This window comes from Ictidomys tridecemlineatus, chromosome 1 (assembly GCF_052094955.1).
Source record: "Ictidomys tridecemlineatus isolate mIctTri1 chromosome 1, mIctTri1.hap1, whole genome shotgun sequence".
Taxonomy (NCBI): Eukaryota; Metazoa; Chordata; class Mammalia; order Rodentia; family Sciuridae; genus Ictidomys; species Ictidomys tridecemlineatus.
The window spans coordinates 150,387,073-150,407,435 of record NC_135477.1 but is presented as its reverse complement, the minus strand read 5'-3'; the positions used below and the strand labels follow the sequence as shown (position 1 = coordinate 150,407,435).

The window sequence follows — 20,363 nt, the reverse complement described above, 5'->3', positions numbered from 1 at the left end:
CCTCCTGTCACTAGCCTGTGGAGCTGTTGGGGTAGTAGCAACCTCAGTAGGAAGGGCCTAAAGGAAGGAATTAGGTTACTGGGGGTGGGGTATGCCGCTGAGAGGGATATTGGGATCACAGCCCCTTCCCGTTGGTTTCTTTTCTTACTAGCTACTGTGAGTTTGAACAGACCTCCTCTATCATGTACTCCCACCTTGATGACCAGAACCACCTAGGCCCAAAGCAACAGGGCCAACTGACCACAAACTAAAATCTCTGAAACCATGAATTAAAATAAATCTTTCCTCCTTTTCAGTTGTTTGGCTCAGGTATCTGTCCCGGCCACAGAAAACTCACAGTTGGAGAGGTAATACTGCAAGAGCTCAGTAACAAATGTATCTCAACATGATTCAGGAATGATTACGTCTGACTTGACACCGCTCCCACTTGCACACGAACTCCAACCTTACCCAAATCATGCCCTCCAGCCTGAAAAGGTGCTATGACACACAAAATTTTACTAAGTAAATCAGAGTTCATGATGGAATGTGAAATAATCATTAAAAATAACATCTGGCCAGGCATGCTGGTGTGTGCCTATAGTCCCAGCTACTCAGATGACTGAGGCAGGAGGATCACTGGAGCCCAGGCGTTCAGGGCCAATCTGGGCAACATATCCAGATCCTTTCTACAAAAAAAAAAAAAAGAAAAGAAAGAAAAGAAAAGAAAGAAAGAAAGAAAGAAAGGCATTGTGCAAGGCCTGGGTTCAATTGTCTGTCAGCACTGAAAAAAAAAAATTCCAATCCCATCAGCACCTCCACCTCCCCTACCCTATACCCCTGTGCATTCTGTGTGCTAAACTGTCATTTTGTGGTCGAGAACAGATCCAAATCTGGGCTGGCTTGTTCTCTGCTCCTGGTCACTTCACAGAAAGTTAGTGGATGACTGCTGTGCTCAGACTATCAATTAAATATTGACTAGTTAACCTAATTGTCAAATGTGCAGAAATGTTCATCCTCCTTGATGGAAAAAGCCTGGGTCTGCCTTACCCTGAAGATGTTAAGTGGGACTGCCGCTCAAGGGACCCTGAGAAATCAAAGGACAGCTGGTAAGTCATGAAGAGTTGCTGGCGTGACATAGGGCAGGGCCATCCCTGTGGCTGGGGCATCTCGGTATCCTGCAGGCTCAGTGAAAAGGGCATGAAAGGATGAAGGACACAACTGAAGGGGCAGTCCTAGGGGCTGTCCTGGACACTGGGATGGGTCGTGGGTCTCAACTTGCAGAAGAAACACTGCTAATTAATTGCCATTTTATAGGTGAAAAAAGTAGAGAGGTGAAGTGACCTGCCTTTGAATCCTAAGCTGAATCAGATATTGCTTAGACCAGACGAGAAGCTGGCTTTGCCAGTCTTGGCCCATCATGGAGTAGGAACTCAACTGATGTGCTGAGGAGTGGATGGACAGACACATCCCTCACGGGTGGGCTGGGGAGCGAGGGGGATGGGTTGGTGGTGAATGGATGAGCCACAAGGAGGATGGATTGATGATGTTAGGCAGTTTGCTCAGTTCCTAAGCTAGCTCTTGAGTAGAATTCACAATTGCTTATCTTTTCGTATCTTTAATCTCATCCAAAAGCTACTTTCTTATTACTTTGTGAATCTAGGCCCCAATTCAGGCTCCACAGTCCCATAAAAGGGAAATAAGCTTCTCAAATGTTCCCTAAGACTCCTCTGTATCTCCAGAATTCCACGTAGTCCATGTACCATCATCAGACTCCCAATCCAATCATATTTTTTTTCTCTTCTTCCTGCCCCCCATTATCGGTTCTACTGCCCAAGTATCTCTAGGATGCATCCTCTCCGCTATATTTTCTGTTCCCACCTTAGTGCAGCCTCACATCTCTTCCCTGGACCTTTTAACTGGTCTCTCTGTTTCTAGATCTCCTCCATTTATATTATTTTGGGGGGGGGGTACTGAGGATTGAAGGGGTGCTTTACCACTGAGCCACATCCCCAGCCCTTTTTAATATTTTATTTAAAGACAGGGTCTCGCTGAGTTGCTTAGGGCCTCTCTAAGTTGCTGAGGCTGGCTTTGAACTCACGATGCTCCTGCTTCAGCGTCCCAAACTGCTGCAATTACAGGCGTACACCACTGCATCCAACTTAGATCCCCTCCTTTTTGATACATCACAACTCCATCCCAGAGAAATCAATCTAAAATGCAGATAAAGCACTTCCCAGTCTGGCCAGTGGCTTCACATTCTCACAGTCTTGAAGGAGGGGCCTGTTGCGGACCTAACCAACTCCATTTTGTCCTTCTCTGACTCCTTTTGCATTTTTAACACCCCCTTCCTCTGAGTCACTTTCTTCTGCAGTTATCTTGCATTCCAGGATCAACAGGCATTGTTGATAAGCATCTTTATGACCCAAACTACCCCCAAGCAACAGTGAGTCTCTCAGAACAGATCATTCTATGATGAGATTGTCCCTTTAAGCGGCAGCAATGACCCCATGACAAAACCAGAACTGCCCCCCTAAGTGGGAGCCCGATTGCCTGCTCAAGCATTGATGTCCTTCTCAAAGCTTCACAGATCCAGTCCTGAGATAATGATCAACCAGTCCTGACCAAGATGACCTACCCAGCTATGCAACCACCATCCCCCACACCCCACCACACAAGCCCCCAACCCTTCCCTTTGTTCCTCGTTTTTTGTTTTTGTTTTGTTTTGTTTTGTTTTACAAAGCTGAAAGTTTCTGTCAATTCCTTGAAGACAGATCTTTGGTTCCTGTGTTCTTGTCTCTGTTCTTCCCGGCATGGCCATACTGATTAAAGCTCTTTGCCTGCCCTTTACCGCTGATCCTCTCTTTGATTGGCATATTGGGATGTGTGGCAGAGCCTGGGACCACTGGGGCTGGGGTCTTCTCCCAAAGACTCTGGTAACAGTCTCTCATCTTGGATCCATGGTCAGGTACCGGAGACCTCCACAAGTCAACACCCCAGCCTCTCTGGATTTATCTCCTGGTGCTTCCTCCCTCCCATATTCCTTCTCTCAGACATCACAGACGTCCCAGAGATAGTCCCACAAACTCCCCAGATGCATGAAAAGGCCACAGGAGGTTCACTTTCTGAGGCGCCACTCTCTGGGGAGTCCAGTGAGGACAGGAAGGAAGGGAAGGAGCGGGAGCTACCTGATCTCTCTCAGGACCTTGAGAACAAGGTGTATGGGGCGTCAGTACCTGTGCGTGGGAGCAGGGGATGTGTCTGCACCCTGTCTGGGTGAGTGTCTGTGTGGAGGAGGGACAGCCTGACCACAGACTCCCCCTGCAGAGTTGACGATTAGCAATTAACTGGGAGGAATCTAAGGGGTGAGGTTAATCGGGGAACAGAGGGAGGGTAGCTAGGATTTTAGGGACTTTGCCCTTGACCCAAAGGTATAAAGAAGAGGGTCCCAGCTCCTCCTTAGGCCCCTGCAGGCTTCTTTGAGCTGGAACAGGAGCTGGAACAAAGAACCTCAAGGTGAGTCTAGGAACCCCACATCCTACTCCTACTACCCGCTCCCCAACTCTTAGTAGGAAATAACCATCACTCAGCCCTGTCTCTATTCTCTCTGTGATCCCATTTCCTGCTTCCAGTAACATCCCAATCCCAGCCCAGCCCGCCTCACTCCCTCAAAGTAAAAAAAAATTCATGCTCTTCCTGGGTTTGATTTGTTTTCTTTTGTTCAGGGAGCTATAGTCCCAACTCTCTTCTGGGGTTTGAAATTCAGCTCTGCACCCTCCTCTGCTTGGATAGTCAAGGGCCTGGGAACAGTGGGGCGAGATGCTGAGGCAAGCTGAGGTACCCCACCCCGGTAGCCAGGAGCTCCTGGGACAGTGCAGGGGGTACCTTAGAGAGCTCCTGGCCTGAGCCTCATTTGTGGAAAAGACTCTCAGTAGTTGTTCATTGCCACTTGGGGGACAGAAGTGCATGGTAAAGGGAATCCAAGACTTTGGGATCCAGGACAGGGAACCACAGACTCAAGAGTGTGCACTTCTGATCCCATGAGCCTGTAGGTGTCCATGGTTTGTCCTTGCTCTTAGGATGGAAAAATATCCTGCATGGCCCCGCCCTGGCCCACACAGGCAGCCTCTGCTGACACTGCTTGTTCCCTGGCTCTCTCTAGCTTGTGTATGGCCACCATCCCAGTTCCAGGGCTCCTTCCCCATGCACATCTGCCCTTTTTCCTCTGCATCCAGTTATCTCAGCTTGATTGTTTCTTTGTTCCCCCATGAGCCCACACCTACTGCGGGTACTCTAATCTTATCTATCAAAACACCCTTCGCCATTTTCCATCCACTGAGAGATTAATTCAAAATGTCTGCTTCCCCACTAGACTTTAAGCTTTCTGAGGGCAGAGGCTGTTTCTGTCTTGAATCACCACTGTACCCCAGCATTTAGCTCACAGCCTGGATAGAGTAGATGCTCAAAAATATCTGCTGGACCTTGGGAGGCTGAGGCAAGAGGATTAAAAGTTTGAAGCTAACCTGGGCAATTGAGCAAGACCCTGTTTCAAAATAAAAAGGGTTAGGGACACCACTTAATTATAAAACACCCTCGAGTTCGTCCCTAGTACTATTGTCATCATCAATAATAATTCTTCCTGGGGCTAAGGATGCACCTCAGTGGTAACAGCACATGCCTAGTGTGTGTGAGGCCCTGGGTTCAACCCCCAGTACCACATACACAATATAAAACTTGCTGAATGAATGCATAGATGCCCATATTTGTGCTGAGCTCCTGAGGTGCATCTCTGACTTTGTCCAGGAAGAGGTTGGGTGGCACCACACAACATGGGTGTTCATGCATGTGCATCTACATGTGTGTAGGTGTGAGTATCCAGGACACAGCAATTGTCCCTCACATCACTGCTCCCTGACATGCAGGTATCCAGGATGATGTCCTATGGAGACAGGCTGGGGGCCCCTGCCGTCTCCCCACTTCCAGTCCGCGCAGGGCACATGGTACATGGGGCAGCCTTCGCCTATGTGCCCAGCCCACAGGGTGAGTGCTGTTCCCACAACCCGGACCCTGCTTGCCCACAGTTGCCCACATCCTGGGTGAGGTCCCTATCCTTCTGTCCCTTCTCTTTCTGTCCCTGGGCTGCTAGGGCCTCTGGTAACTTCTGACCAACCTCAGTCCTGCACAGGATCCCAGGGACATCTGCCTATGCCTTCCCCAGCCTGAGCCCAGTGGCCCTCACAGAGCACAGCTGCCCCTATGGGGAGGTCCTGGAGTGCCCTGACCCACTACCTGCCAAGCTGGCCCTGGAGGAGGAGCAGAAGCCAGGTGGGCCAGGCGGGGGGATGGCAAGGGCATGGGCAGTCACTGCCTTGGTCCCCGGTCCACTTTGCTCATGCCTGGCCCACCTCCAGAGCCTGGGCTGGCCCAGAAGCTGCGCCAGGCTGGTGTGATGCTCCTCAAGGTGCCACTGATGCTGGCCTTCCTCTACCTCTTTGTCTGCTCCCTGGACGTGCTCAGCTCAGCTTTCCAGCTGGCTGGAGGTAGGGCCTGGGTGGACAGGGATGGGGAAGGGTCTTGGAAGGACCTCAGACAATGCTGGCTTGTGCTTCCTAGGGAAGGTGGCTGGTGACATCTTCAAGGACAATGCCATCCTGTCTAATCCCGTGGCGGGACTGGTGGTAGGGATTCTGGTGACCGTGCTGGTGCAGAGCTCCAGCACGTCTACATCCATCATTGTCAGCATGGTCTCCTCTGGCTGTGAGTTGGCTCAGCAGGGCTAGGGAAGCATGTCAGGGCTGAGGGATGGGGGCAGGAGCAGGGATAGGGAACTGAGGACAAAGGGCAGGGTTCCAGCATCTCCCATTCTGTCTTCTAAAGTCTGGCCAAGAATCTGAGCCAGAGGGGGTACCCCGGGAAGCTGGGGAGGGGAGCAAATGGAGAGCTCATCTTCAGATGGCCACATAGTCATGCATTGCACCAGTGAGAGAAACCAGACCTGTAGGATATATATATATATATATAATTTATTGCAAAGAATTGGCTTACATAATTGTGAGGCTGGCTAGTCAGGTCTGAAAACCACAGGCAGGCCATGTGGAAGGTCAAACTAGAATTCTTAGGCAGAAGCCAACGCTGTAGTCCATAGGTAGGAGTTCTTCCTCAGGGAAGCCTCGGTTTGTGTCTTCAGGCCTTTCATCCCATTGGATGAGACTCACCTAGATTATCAAGAATGATTGCCTGAGGCTGGGGTTGCCGCTCAGCCGTAGAGCATTTACCTAGGGTGTGCGAGGCCCTGGGTTTGATCCTCAGCACCACATAAAAATAAATAAAATAAAGGTATGGCATCCAACTACAATTAAAAAATAAATATTTTAAAATATAAAAGGATGATTTTCTTTACTTAAAGTCAGCTGATTGTAGATGAGAATCACAGCTATGAAATAGCTCTACACCCAGATTAGTGCTAGACTGAATAACTGGGTACTATAGACTAGCCAAATTGACATAAAGCCAGCCATCACTCCATGTGTCTGTGCATACACAAGCACAAATATATATTTTCATATGGCACATGAGTCCTCATAATACACTCTCATACATGCACCCATTCGCCTCTAGTCACACAATTGCAAGACATATACTTGGGAATACACAACACGTGCCCATATGGACCTGTGGCCTTCTGTCTTGGCAATCTATAGTATGGCAGGAAAGGCTGTTTGGGGCTGGGACATGGGTCATGGGTCTGGCAGGAGCTCCTGTAGGTGTGAAGCTAGGTGGCACCCACCCAGTTGGCTAAGAGGTTCCTGATTCTCCCAGTGCTGGAGGTGAGCTCTGCTATCCCTATCATCATGGGCTCCAACATTGGTACCTCTGTCACCAACACCATCGTGGCTTTGATGCAGGCAGGAGACAGAACTGACTTCCGGCGGTGAGGCTGGGGGGACTAGGATGGAGGCTTAAGCTTGTGGTGGCGGTGGGGGGTGGACAGCCCTGCATGCCCAGAGCCCCAGCACAAGCACACCCAGGCTCTAGGCTGCCCTGCAACGTAGCCTCCCTGTCCAGGGCCTTCGCGGGGGCCACAGTGCACGACTGCTTTAACTGGCTGTCCGTTCTGGTCCTGCTGCCCCTTGAGGCTGCCACGGGCTACCTGCACCATGTCACTGGACTCGTGGTCGCCTCCTTCAACATCCGTGGTGGCCGTGATGCCCCTGACCTTCTCAAGATCATCACGGAGCCCTTCACAAAGCTCATTATCCAGGTGGGGGCCAGTGCTTGACATGGGGTGGAGGATAATAAGGGCCATCATCCTCACTCCCTCTGCCCTCATCTTGTCCACAGCTGGACAAGTCTGTGATCACCAGCATTGCCACAGGGGATGAGTCCCTGAGGAACCACAGTCTCATCCGAATCTGGTGCAACCCAGAACCTTTGGAGGTGAGTCTCAGACTTGGTCTATTGGTTTCAATAGACCTTGGGGATCATTTAACCAGGACAGAGTATATATGTGGCACTTTTTTCTGTGACACTCTGCCCATGGCAGACATTGCGAATCCCCCCAAGCCTCACACACTGCTTCAGGCAGACATCACCAATCAATTAGAGTTGGCATGTAATTGATCTAGCCTAGTGATTCTCAAAGTATTTTCTCTGGACCAGCAGCATCAATACCACTGGGGAACATATTGGAGATGCAAAGTAGATGCAAATCAGGTGCATCTGATATACAGCCTACCCTGGACCTACTGAATCAGAAAAACTCAGGGTGGGGCCCAGCAGTCTATGCTTCAACAAACCCTCTGGGTCTGCTCCATGCTCAAGTTTGAGAACCACTGATCTAGTTCAACCCTCTGGTTTCACAGGTAGAGACACAGGCTCAGAAAGACTATGAAATTTGCCAGAACTTGTCCTACTCTGTCAGAGCCCAGAGTGTACCAGTAGGGTTAGTGACTCAGCTCTACCATGTTTTGGGGCCCAAGCAATGTGAGGAGGGAGTGGGAAGAGTAAGATGAACAGGAATTTGGCTCGGGAGCAGGCCAGGTGAGCTGTTGCATGGAGACTGCCTTGGGGACACAGTAGCCACTTTTGCTGGCATAGGGGCTCCGTCTAGAGACTGTTACAGATATGAGCCCCTTATGCCTTTGCACAGTTTCTGCTGCCTGGAATAAAAAACTGTTCAGATTGGTTGGACACTCATGGACCAGCCATTATACCAGGCTAACAGGACACAAGCAATTAGCACACTTTCTTACTCAGCCATAAAAAGGAAAATGCTTCAACCAAACCATGATCTCCCAAATTTGCCTCTGAACTGCTGCATATAAGGAGTGATGCCATTTAGAACAAGCTACGAGGAAATCTGAAGCCCACAATACAAGTCCTTTGCCCTCATTCTCTCCACTTACTACTTGATGTTACTGGACCTTTATCCCAGCATGAACAGAAAGCACTCAATCGAGTGGCCCTACAGAGTTCCTTTGCATCTGAAGTGGCACACAGCTCCAGCTCAGGCCTTCTGAGAGTTCAAGGCAGCTTGACATCAAAAAGCCCTTGTAGATAGCTTTTAAGCTTGGTTTGTGACCTCTTTAACATGTCACCCAAGAGCTCTCTGAGCACTCTGTGAGCTCTCTGGAATACCACCGCCTCTCTACTTCCAGTGTTAAAGGCGAAAGAGAGAGAATCACACCTTTTGATCTTCACACACACCCACAAAAAAAAACAAGCCATGGAAAAGAGCTTCATTCCTCTGAGAGGCCCACTGTCCACCTGCTGCAGCATTGAGCAGTATTGAGGTCCCGTTTGCAGGGTGTGCCTCCTCACCCAGGATAATCCTCCTGCAGTGCTGACAAAGAGGATGGCAGGACCCCATTTTACACTAAAGGGAGCTAAAGCTCAGTGTTGTGACTAACTATCCAAGTTCACCTGGCTGGGGCTGTCCTCAGGTTCTTCTCTTCCGCCCCAGCTGTCAATTGCCAAAGCACTGGTTTCATGTCCCCACTCCATCAGGAAACCTATCCCTGAAGAGCAGGTTGGATTTTCTTGGCTTGGAAAGTAGCTGGGGGCGGGGGATCTGAGATCCCTGCTCTCACCCTCCCTCTGGGACTGTCCCTATGAGAATGGGACTCATGCAGCATTGTGTGTGCTCTTGTGATAAGCTTTGGTGACTCCTCCTGTACCAAAGACTGCACAAAGTTCCCCTATACTTCCAGCCACTTCTCATTGCCTCCAGCTTTCATCATGTGAGACCTGACCTTAACCAAACCATTCTCCAGGAAACCTATGTCACCAAGGAAAGAATAGGAGACTGGAGAAAGAAAAAAAAAAAAAAAAAAAAACCAGAGGCTGATTTTTCAAACATTTCTGGAGGTTCCAAGAACCTTGGCACTACCCTAGGAATTATCTTCTTGTGTGATTACATTGCGGATTGCCAACCATACCTGCCTGATTTAAACAAGCATCTTTTGAGGACTTGCAACATGGGACGCAAGCATTATAGCCTTGGAGAGGCACAGTGGTTTGCTTTAATTCATGTAATTGAGATGGGGCGCAAGTCCTGGTAGAATTCTGACTCCTCATCTCGCTACCTTTCCCAGATTCCAGCCTGGGGTTCCACTATATGTGTTTATTTCCCATTCCACCCCTGGGCTTGAATGCCACAGAGTAACTTGAGAATGTCACAGGCCACTCTGAGAGACATTCCAAGGTGGGAAATGGGTGTCGTTCTCAAGAATTCTCCTCATAGCCACCAGATGGCGCTGGTGGTCCGGAGTTGTCCGGCCTTCGGAGGAACAAAGACCTGGAGCTCCCCTTCCTCCAGGGGGAAAACTATTTCACTGGCACACACCCTGAGTGTGTCTCCCCTGGGAAAGGATTCTTGGAACCCAACAGTCCTCTCTGAGCTTAATAACCTCCTTCCGTTCCCAGAAGCGTCTCCTTAATTGGGCGTGTCCCTGCAGGCATTAAAATCCCAACTCCCTCTTCTAAGATCCTTCCAATCAAGCTCCTGGGGAAAGTCACAGCATTGTAGACCTCAGGTCCTATAGGAGGCTACGGAGGCCAGAGGCTTAAGTGTGTGGTTCAGTGTCCCACAGCTGAAAATGGCTCAGCTATTGGGGGGAGCCCAGGGGTATGGAAGGCCCATTCACTCTGTTCCACCCTCAACACTCATTCCCCAACCTGTTTTCTTCTCCTCCAGCTTCCACCTCCACCGCAGGCCCAGACAGGATGGTCACATCCAAGGAATATGCTCCTGATCCTGGGCCTTCCAGCTCTATTATTTAGGCTGGAGTTTCCATCAGTTCCCTTTGTCCTGCAAAAAGCCCCAGGGTATGCTCCCTTCCCTTGGTTCATGGGAGCTGACTTTGCAGGCTACCCACCTTTCTGCCCTGCCGCTACCTCTACATTCCCCTTTTGCCCTTTAAGATCTCTAACTTCTCTTGTGGGTTCACCCCCAAATAGAAAAATCAACATTTTAAAACTCCAGAGAGGGATTTGGGAAATAGCTCAGTGGTAGGGCTTATGTGTAGCGTGTGTGAGGCCCTGGGTTCAGTCCTCCAGCACCCAAAGCAAAACAGAACAAACACCAAAACCAAAGGTCTGAGCCCTCCGCCTTGCCCTGTCCCTGACTTTCCCTAAGGTGGGACCCCAGCAAAGCTCCTCATCATCCTCTAGCCTCTCCAGGATCCCACAAGCCCCTCTCCCAGGAGATCCCTGGGCCGAGACCAGGGAAGGTTAGTGTTAGTGGGGACGGGTCGGACAGGCACTCAATTATCTCAGGGAGTCATCTGCTTTCTAGGCCTCCAGGCCGGGCACCCCGAGGAAGGTCACCAAGCTCCTCCCCACAGGGTCAGGATCCTTGGGCATATCTGCCAGAGCCATTGGTCCTGACCTAGGAATTCAACCACATTCCACATGACCCTGAATGGGTCCGGGGAGGGAAATCATCTATTGCTTATTTGGAGACACAATTTTACTGAAAGCTTGTCATGAACCAAGATTATCCTGCTTTATTTTTTTTCTTTCTTTGGTGCTGAGGATTGAACTCAGTGCCTCACATGTGCTAGGCAAGTGCTCTACCACTGAGTCACAACCCAAGCTACTATCCTGCTTTAAAAAAAAACTGACTCAGAGAGGTGGCTTGACTGATCCAAGTAGTTGGTATGAGAAGTAGGATTTGGCCTGCTGTGGTGGCACATGACCGTAATCCCAGCAATTTGGAAAGCTGAGGCAGGAGGATCACAAATTCAGCCAGCCTGGGTAATTTGGTGAGACTCTGTCTCAAGATAAAAAGTTAAAAGGTCTAGGGATGTAGCTCAGTGGTAGAGTGCCCCTGGATTCAACACCCAGTACTGAAAGAGGAAAAAAAAAAAAAAAAAAAAACGGATTTGAACTCAAATCTGCTCAACAGCAAACACCTGGCTCTCTGTCTCCCTGGCACCCAGCTCTCTCCCTTGCTGACACAGTAGCTACCATCACTCCCCAGCCTGGTTTTCCATTCTAGCTATCAGAGATGATTTTTCTCTCTATTTCTTGGCCTGCAATTCAGGCCTCCAGGCTTGATGGTACCCCAAGGGTCGGACACAGCAAACTGAGAAGGCAGATGAGCACATTGTCTCATTTGAGGGAACTCATCCCACTAAAATAAACCCTGATGTTAAAACCAGATGCCATAAACAGTTCTTATCTCCATCTTTTTCCCCCTGTGGTGCTGGGATCTAACCTAGGGCCTTTGCCTACTAGGTAAATGCTGCATCACTGAGCTACGTTCCCAGCCCGTCACACATTTTTTTAAATGGCACATAGTTTGGAACAAAACCTAAAGTAACCGTAAGCGTCAAGGTGCCAATACCCCAGCTAATCCCAGATCTTCAGCAACAGAGGGGGTCAGGGTCGGAAGGTCCCTGACATAGAGCCCCTGAGGGCCTCTCAACAGAGGCAGAATGAGAAAACAGGGAGAAGTTGTAGCTCTTGAATTTTGCTTAGAATCCTGGTGGCCCTTGCTGGTGTGTGGCCCTGGGAGTTACCACTCTTTACTGAAGCCCAATTCTTCTTTTGTGAGATGGGCTTCTCCCCTTCAAACCCACCCAACTACTCTGTTGTCTCTGGGCTCTTTGGAGAAAGGTAAGGAAACTCAGGCTGCATTTTGGATAATGCAATGGGGCTATCCAAGGAGGCTACAAATAGGTGGTCCAGAGGCCAGACGGGCTACTGCTTCTGCTGACCCTAGAATTGTGCTTCCTAGAATCATAACGTATATCTCAGGATGGGTACAGCATTTATAGAGATTGGGAGATTTTATCTAAAAGTTCAAAATTGTTTTTCTTGTAGAATTGGTCTATGATGGACTATGTCCCTGGATGGAGACAGTGGCCCAGATCTAAGTAGTTACTGTCCCTCCAGGCCCCATACACACTCTCCAGCCACTCCACGTGCTGTCTGGGCCTTGAGACCAGGTTACTTGCCTAGCCCTGTGGCCCTCTGAATCTGGGTCTCCCTGGGAGACACCCTCATTTCACTGATAGTAGGTGGAGAAGGAAGAGATGTGGGGGCTGGACCCCACCACTTGTCTCCTACTATGTGATCCCTTCAGGATAAGAAATTGAGCAAAAAGAGAATGGAGCTGGCAAACTGTGCCTCTGGGGAAAGGATGTCCTGGGGAAGAGTGAGGTACACCAAGAAAGAGACTGATAATAAAAAGGGAGAAGGGAGAGTTTTCAGGAAAGGGGGATCATGGTCCATGGCACCCAGTGCCACTGAGAGGGAAAGGAAAACAGACAAGATGCTTCTGGATTTGGCAATCAGGAAGCCCCTATTGGTCTCAGGGATAGCCAGGTCAATGGCTTAATGGACAGAGTAAGCAGGGGACCTACTGCAGCCAGATGCTTGTGTGGCAAGTTTTGCATTCACATCTTTTCAGTGGAGGATTTGGGCTCAGAGAGGGCAAAAGACCTGTCTACGGTCACAGAGCCTGCAGACTTATCTCCAACTTTCCCATCTTAGCCCCCAACCTCAGGCTGTTTTCCTAGATTCTCTATGTCACTTTCTTCTTAATATAGGTTTCCACTTCCATGTCCAGGGCAGAGGCCAATGCTAGCCAGACCCTTGGAAATGCTACCATGGAGAAATGTAAGTACCTGCAACATGGGAGGTATCCTACATGGCAGGGCAGCTACAGAGCTGCCCAACCATGCTTCGTCCAGCCCCAGGAAAGACAGCTGTCCATCAGCCCAGCTCCTGGACTTGGGTCAGGGCTGGTGACCCAAGAGGTGGGGTCTTAGGCTCATAGCCCAAGGGGTAGCAAATGTGGGATTGGGGGCCAGCTCTCAGCGGTTGACACCACCTCCTGCAGGCAACCACATCTTCGTGGACACGGGGCTGCCTGACCTGGCTGTGGGACTCATCCTGCTGGCTGGCTCCCTGGTGCTCCTATGTACCTGCCTCATCCTCCTCGTCAAGATGCTCAACTCTCTGCTCAAGGGCCAGGTGGCCAAGGTCATCCAGAAGGTCATCAACACTGGTGAGCCATGAGCAGTGGGTGGGAAGACTGCAGGACAGGGCTTTGGGCAGGGCTCCAAAATGGCTCCTTCCAGATCCTGCCAAGTCCTGCCACTGCCTAGATCTGGGCACACCCCTACCATCTGTGAGCCTCTTTCCCGGTGTGAACAAAGAAGGGTTTGGGCTGGGTAATTCTGGAAATTCCTGAGGTACTGACAGCTGAGGAACTGGGGCTGCCTCTGGCTGTAGTTCCATTCTAGCTGGTGGAGATTCCCAGAGGCCATCGTTTAATTCAGTCGACAAATAGACATTAGTCTCCTTTTGCATGCCACAGGATAAGAGGGGTGAGGCAAGTAGAGATGGATCCTGAACTCAAGGGGAAGGGGAAGATGGGAAGTGCAAAATAAATGAATGAGGGGGATAAATTTGTAGAAAGGGCAAGGTAACTGCGAAGGGGAGAACAAAATTGGCAATGCAATAGAGTATGGAAAAGGTGCTTTTCAAGGGGCAGTCAGAGGTCTCTGAAGGAGACCTTGAGCTGAGGCCTAAATGTAGCTCATACTAGAGCACTTGTCTAGCATGGGTGAGGCCCTGAGTTCAGTCTTCAGCAAGAAAAAGAAAAAAAATGTGGAGAAGAACATTCCAGATGAAGAGAACAGCAAGTGCAAAGGCTCAGAAGCAGGACCCAGCTTGTCTGGTTTGTGGTACAAACAGAGGGTGATGGGAGCAGAAGGGCTCTGTCTCTAGGCAGAATGAGGTCAGGATGAGGAGGAAGCCAAATCTCAGGGCCTTTAGGCTCTGCTCCCAGCCTGGACTTTGTAGGTAATGGGAAAGCACGCAGGCTTTGGGGCAGGGGAGGGACATCAGCGGATTTTCATTGTTCACTTCATTTTGAGCTTTGGGGATGCTGCTTGGCACTAGGAGAGGCTGAATGACATGTGGGAACAGGGAGCTCAGAGAAGGAAAAAGCAAAAAGGGTGGGCTATGGGGGGGGGTGTCAGGGAGGGCTTCCTAGCAGGCAGGTGCTATCTGAGCTGAGCTTGAAGCTAAATACAGTTGACCCTCTGTATCTCTGGGATCTAAGTCCACAGATTCAATCAACCATGAATCACCAATATTCAGAAAAATAATGGCATGTGTCCTGAACATATGCAAACCTTTTTCTTGTCATTATTCCATAAACAATACAATACAACAGATATTTGCATAGCCTTTCCATTCTATTAAATAGTATAAGGAATCTAGAGATAGATAAGTTAAAGTATATAGGAGGTTGTGTATAGGTTATATGTAAATACTACATCATTTAAAAAGGTTTTTCTTTAATTTATTTTTATGTAGGTACCAGGGATTGAAGCCAGGGGCCACAACTCTTTTTTTAAAAAAAAAATATTTTATTTTGAGATAGGGTCTCACTAAATTGTTTAGGGCCTAAGCTAAGCTGCTGATGCTGGCCTCGAACTTGTGACAATCCTGCTTCAGCCTCCCAAGCTGCTGGGAATACAGGCATGCACCACCACGTCTGGAAATTCTATACTACTTTATTGAAGGGACTAGAGCATCCATGGCTTTTGGTATCCACAGGCATCCTTGACCCAACCTTCGTGGATGTTAAAGGATGACCATATTTAGATGCTGACTAGGATATTCTGGGCAGAGGGAACAACTGGGGCATGATACCATGACGGCATCAAGCAAGAGAGGCCTCTAACGCAAGATCAAAGATGGGGAAGTGGAAGTCACTGAAGTTAAGCAGGGGACTGGCATCCAAGTACCTCCGTCCCAAAGAGGGTGCCTATTCTCCCAGTGCTCTCCCACTGACCCCGCCTGCTGGGATGGGATTTCCTTGCAGACTTGCCTGCCCCCTTCACCTGGGTCACAGGCTACTTTGCCATGGTGGTAGGCGCTGGCATGACCTTTGTTGTCCAGAGCAGTTCTGTGTTCACATCGGCCATAACCCCACTCATCGGTAAGTGCCTGCGCTGAACAGCAGGGGAGGGGGGCTGGGAGGGGAAGGGCTGAAGGAGGAGGCTGGGGAGGCTCTGCATTGTCTTCCCCTGCCCACCAGGACTGGGTGTGATCAGCATCGAGAGGGCCTACCCGCTCACGCTGGGCTCCAACATTGGCACCACGACCACGGCCATCCTGGCTGCACTGGCCAGCCCCAAGGAGAAGCTATCCAGCTCCTTCCAGGTGCGTTGGGAGAACAGCCCTGCCTGTGGCTGGGGCTGGGGTGCAGGGCCTGACCATGGGTGTGACTACATATAACGAATATTTTGGACTGCATATTGAGGCCACCCAAAATGATCCCTGGAAAGCCATTATGGGAAAGTAGGCTTGATTCCCACCTCGAGACCTGGACATTGGAAACATTGCTCAATAATCACACCAAAAGTAATAGCAAGCTGGACTTGCGATATAAGAAGTGCTATGACAAGGCAGGGTGTGGTGGCTCACACCTGTTATTCAGGTGGCTCAGGAGACTGAGGCAGGTGGATCCCAAGTTCAAAGCCAGTCTTAGCAACTTAGAGAGGTCCTAAGCAACTCAGCAAGACCCTGTCTCTAAATAAAATATTAAAAAGGGCTGGGGCTGGGGCTCAGTGGCTAAGTGCCCTTGGGCTTAATCAAAAACAGTACTGTAAGAGGAGACCTGGCCCAGTCTGGGGGATCATGGATGAGTATAGTTGGGGGGAAGAGGCAGATGGCAAAGGGGAAATTGTTCTAGAAACCACCCAAAAAGACACTGACCAATTAAGAGCCCAGAATGGTGAGCCAGAAACTAGTATTTATCTTTTGGCCACTGGATTTTGGCAGTATTTGTTGGGGAATTCCTGAGAGAGGGGTCAGTAGGGACAAAGTTCAGGGCAGTGGTTATTTACCAACTAGTCCAGAAGTATCTTAATATTTTAATAACCAGTGCAGTCACTCTGGCGCCACTTGTAGGCATGTCAGCTCTCAATAGTGGCTTTCCTGCTGCCCAGATGAGGTTGGGTTCCTTAATAACTGTCCCTGTTGACCTGACATGGCAGGCCCTGCCCTCCTCAGCCCCTCCCCTCCTCCCCTGCAGATTGCTCTCTGCCACTTCTTCTTCAACATCTCGGGCATCCTGCTGTGGTACCCGCTGCCCTGCACACGCCTGCCCATCCGCATGGCCAAGGCTCTGGGCAAACGCACCGCCAAGTATCGATGGTTCGCTGTCCTTTATCTCCTCGTGTGCTTCCTGCTGCTGCCCTCGCTGGTGTTTGGCATCTCCATGGCAGGTTGGCAGGCCATGGTAGGTGTGGGTGCACCTTTTGGGGCCCTGCTGGCCTTTGTGGCATTCATCAATATACTGCAGAGTCGAAGTCCTGGACGCCTGCCCAAGTGGCTGCAGACGTGGGACTTCTTGCCCCGCTGGATGCACTCCCTGCAGCCCCTGGACCGCCTCATCACCCGTGCCACCTTGTGCTATGCCAGGCCTGAGCCCCGCTCACCCCAGTTGCCTGCCAGGGTCTTCCTGGAGGAACTGCCCCCTGCCACACCCTCCCCCCGCCTTGCACTACCTGCTCACCACAGTGCCACCCGCCTCTAGGCCGCAGGACCAGACTACTTCCTGGAATAGGGAAAAGCCTGTGAAAGAGCTCAGCGTGGAAGGGCAAAGGTGTGTGTGAGTGTGCGCGCGCGTGTGTGTGTGTGCACGCATGCATGTGGTACATGCCACCTTGTGTGTGTGCCTGTCCTTATGCTGGTCCATCGAGGTCTGGGCTTGTGACTGCGAGGCAGTGTTCATGTGCACGTGTGTTTGGGGTGAGTCTGTGTCTATGTGTATAGGTGGAGAAGCCTGTATTTGTGTACACTTGTATGATCCCATGCATGTGCAAAGACATACCAGTGGGAGGCTGTGTGCAGGTTCCAGGGGATCTGGGTATGATTTTGAGTCCTTAGCATGTGTGCATGGAGGCCTGCACTTGTGTCCCTGTGTACACAAGACTGGTTACCACAGACAGGAGTAAGGGTAGCTCTGAATGGGTGACTGTGTGGCTGTTTGCTTGTGCTCATTTGTGGGTGCCTGAGTCACTGATTGAATTTCAGCCCCTCTGTGCCACCTTCTTTCCCCCACAACACCAGTCTCCTCATCCCCATCCAGGGCTTCAGCATCACCACTATAATCCTTTTCCACCCCTGCCACATGAAAAAGAGAAAGGAATTAAAATTTCATTATGCATTTGGAAGTCTTTTTTTTTTTAATGGACACAGTACCTTTATTTTTATGTGGTGTTGAGGATGGAACCCAGTGCCTCACCAGTGCCTTAGACATACTAGGCAAGCACTCTACCACTGAGCCATGTCCCCAGCCCTGATTTTTATTTTATTTAGAGACAGGGTCTCACTGAGTTGCTTAGTGCCTTGCTATTTCTGACGCTGGCTTTGAACTCGCCATCTCCTGCCTGAGCTTCCCGAGTTGCTAGGATCACAAGTGTGTAACACCACGCCCAGCAGTGGACCCTCTTTTGAGGCATGGTGGGGAGACTCAGGTGCCTAGTAGCTCCAAAACTGCTCTCAAGCAACCACACCCATCCTGTGGAAGTGGAAGGGGCGGAAGTACAGCCTGGACCTCTGTATCCACAGGTTTTGCATCTGTTGATTCAGCCCACTGTGGATTGAAAAATATTCTTTAATTACATCTGTACTGATCTTATATATATTTCTTTATCCTTATCCCTCAAAAACATAGTATAGTAGCCAGGCATGGTGGTACATGACTATAATCCCAGCAACTCCAGAGGCTGAGCAGGAGGATTGCAAGTTTGAGGCCAGGCTCAGCAACATAGAGAGAACCTCAGCAACTTAGCAAGACTCTTGTGAAAAAAAAGAAAAAAAGAAAAAGGACTAGCCAGACATGGTAGCACATGCTTGTAATCCCAGCAATTCTGGAGGCTGAGGTAGGAGGATTGCAAGTTCAAAGCCACCCTCAGAAATTTAGTGAAGCCCTAGGCAACTCAGTGTAACCCTGTCTCTAAATAAAATACAAAAAAGGGCTGGGGATGAGGCTCATTGGTTAAATGCCCCTGGGTTCAATCCCCAGTACCAAAAGATAAATAAAAAATTTAAAAAGGACTAGGAATGTATCTCGGGGTAAGGTGCCCCTGGATTCAATTCCCAGTGCAAAAAAAGAAAAAAAGCCAGTATAGAAACTATTTCCATAGCATTTAAATTGTATCATACAGTACAAGTCATCTAGAATGACTTGAAGTACAAAAAATACTGTCATTTATGTCAGGGACTTGAGCATCTGAAGATGTTATTACCTACGGAGGTCCAGGAACCAATCCCCAAGGATACCGAGGGAATACTGTACACTAACCTCAAGGCTGAAATTCTAAAACCACAGGCCCTAGCTGATGTGTGCCTGGGGAGAGGTCTCCACATAATAACGGGGACTCCTTTTACTGTTTGTCCTGCCTAGATGATTTGGTTTCTGTAGGAAAAAATGAATCTAAGGCCTGAGGCAGAGAAGGCCTCTCCTTGGACTCCTTCTCAACTGTGGGGTCCTCCCCAGGATCTTGGAAGGCGCCTAGAAGCAGCAGTCAGGTAGAGGCCTCTGCAAGGCATCCATGAATGGGTGGGTAGCAGACTGGGTTATAACCTAGTGGGGTTATAACCCCAACCCCACTAGGAATTGTTTTGCAAGGATCTTCCCATAAACCGGTTTCTGTAGTTGCAAATCCTCATGAGAACCAGAGGATGAGCCCACGACAACCATTCAGAGTTTATTCTGGTCCCGCTACCACCTGGGGCGGCCTGGCTGTTTTGCTACGCGCCCTGCGTGCACAGCCCGCGGATCAGCTCGTGCACAGTCTTGTTGAGGATGCCACCGTGCACGCCGCGTCTGCCCATCAGCACGAGGAGCGCGCGCGGCGTGTGGCCCACGCAAATGGCGCGCGTGTCCAGCCCCTTGGTGCGCGCGTCCAGCACGCCGTCTCCCTCTGCCAGCAGATAGTCGCGGATGACGCAGCAGCGGCGGCCCGCCAAACTCAGGCCCGCCTGCAGGAAGGCCTGCCGGTCGGGCCCAACAAGCACGCCCACCTCCTGCGGCGAGATGGCAGCCAGCAGGCCCCCGGGTCGCGATGCCCACACGCAGCGATTGTCCGAGTGGCCCACGATGGCTACGTCGTCGATGCGCTGGTCTCGCAGCACTGCACTGATGTAGCCCTTCCAGTCACCCATCCTGCTCAGTGCGTCCCTCCGTCTCGCCCTTAGGAGGGATGTCCTGCTGTGCCGAGGGCTAGGACGCCTGCGGCGCTGTGACGAAAGCGGGGGCGGGGCCGTGGCAGGAGACTACGCCACGTGTGGCATGAGGCGACGTCACAGAGAGTCTACCTAGGCTGGAGAATGTGGGGGCTTTCGCGTATTACACGAGTTGAAGTTCTAAAGTTAGCTTGTAGGATGGAATCCAGGACTCCAGAGACCCTCGAAAAACCAACTTAAATGGCCCACTTAAAAGATGGGTTTAAGAACAAAAAGAAAGATGCATGTCTGGACCGGATTTCTCAGCCTGTAAGGAAAACATTGGATCCCTAGATGGCGTTCTCAAGATTCAGAGAACATCCAAAACCCTGGAAGGCTGCGGGATTGCTGGGTCCCACCCTGGAGTTTCTAGTATAGAATGTAGCCTAAGAACGTCCTTGTCTAATAAATCCCTTGGTGAGGCTGCTGCCCTGGTGAGAGTTTGGGTGGGTATTCCAAGTTCCCAGGGCTGGGGTCCACACCACTGTTTTAGTATTAAACATTTCTAACCATTGTTCTTAATCTCAGCTGAACGTGAAATCATCTGAGTTTTTAAAACATACCACTACTCATCCCATTCCTAGAGATACAGATTTAATTGGTCTCAGGTGGATCTTGAGCAT

General features: G+C 50.2%; 2 protein-coding genes across 8 annotated transcripts; one reads left to right on the top strand and one right to left on the bottom strand.

The window, feature by feature from the left end:
- The first annotated feature begins 952 nt into the window (after window positions 1-952).
- On the top strand, window positions 953-17,677 carry Slc34a1 (solute carrier family 34 member 1). 7 transcript variants are annotated; one of them, XM_021731590.3, is made up of 13 exons: window positions 953-1,088; window positions 4,902-5,019; window positions 5,155-5,304; window positions 5,391-5,519; window positions 5,593-5,736; window positions 6,799-6,910; window positions 7,045-7,240; window positions 7,321-7,416; window positions 13,035-13,104; window positions 13,328-13,495; window positions 15,326-15,442; window positions 15,542-15,666; window positions 16,541-17,677. In XM_021731590.3, exons 2-13 carry the CDS (start codon window positions 4,911-4,913, stop codon window positions 17,042-17,044), a joined length of 1,920 nt encoding a protein of 639 aa, XP_021587265.2. In that variant the 5' UTR covers window positions 953-1,088; window positions 4,902-4,910; the 3' UTR covers window positions 17,045-17,677. The 7 variants fall into 7 exon arrangements, with proteins under 7 accessions (XP_021587265.2, XP_077905216.1, XP_077905219.1 ...); XM_078049090.1 differs by lacking the exon at window positions 953-1,088 and adding an exon at window positions 3,392-3,495 and having other exon boundaries at window positions 16,519-17,677; XM_040273183.2 differs by lacking the exon at window positions 953-1,088 and adding an exon at window positions 3,393-3,495.
- Window positions 17,549-20,168, bottom strand: Pfn3 (profilin 3). Its single transcript, XM_078049108.1, has one exon. The coding sequence runs from the start codon at window positions 19,678-19,680 to the stop codon at window positions 19,267-19,269; it is 414 nt and encodes a 137-aa protein (XP_077905234.1). The 5' UTR covers window positions 19,681-20,168; the 3' UTR covers window positions 17,549-19,266.
- Between the last annotated feature and the right edge of the window lie 195 nt (window positions 20,169-20,363).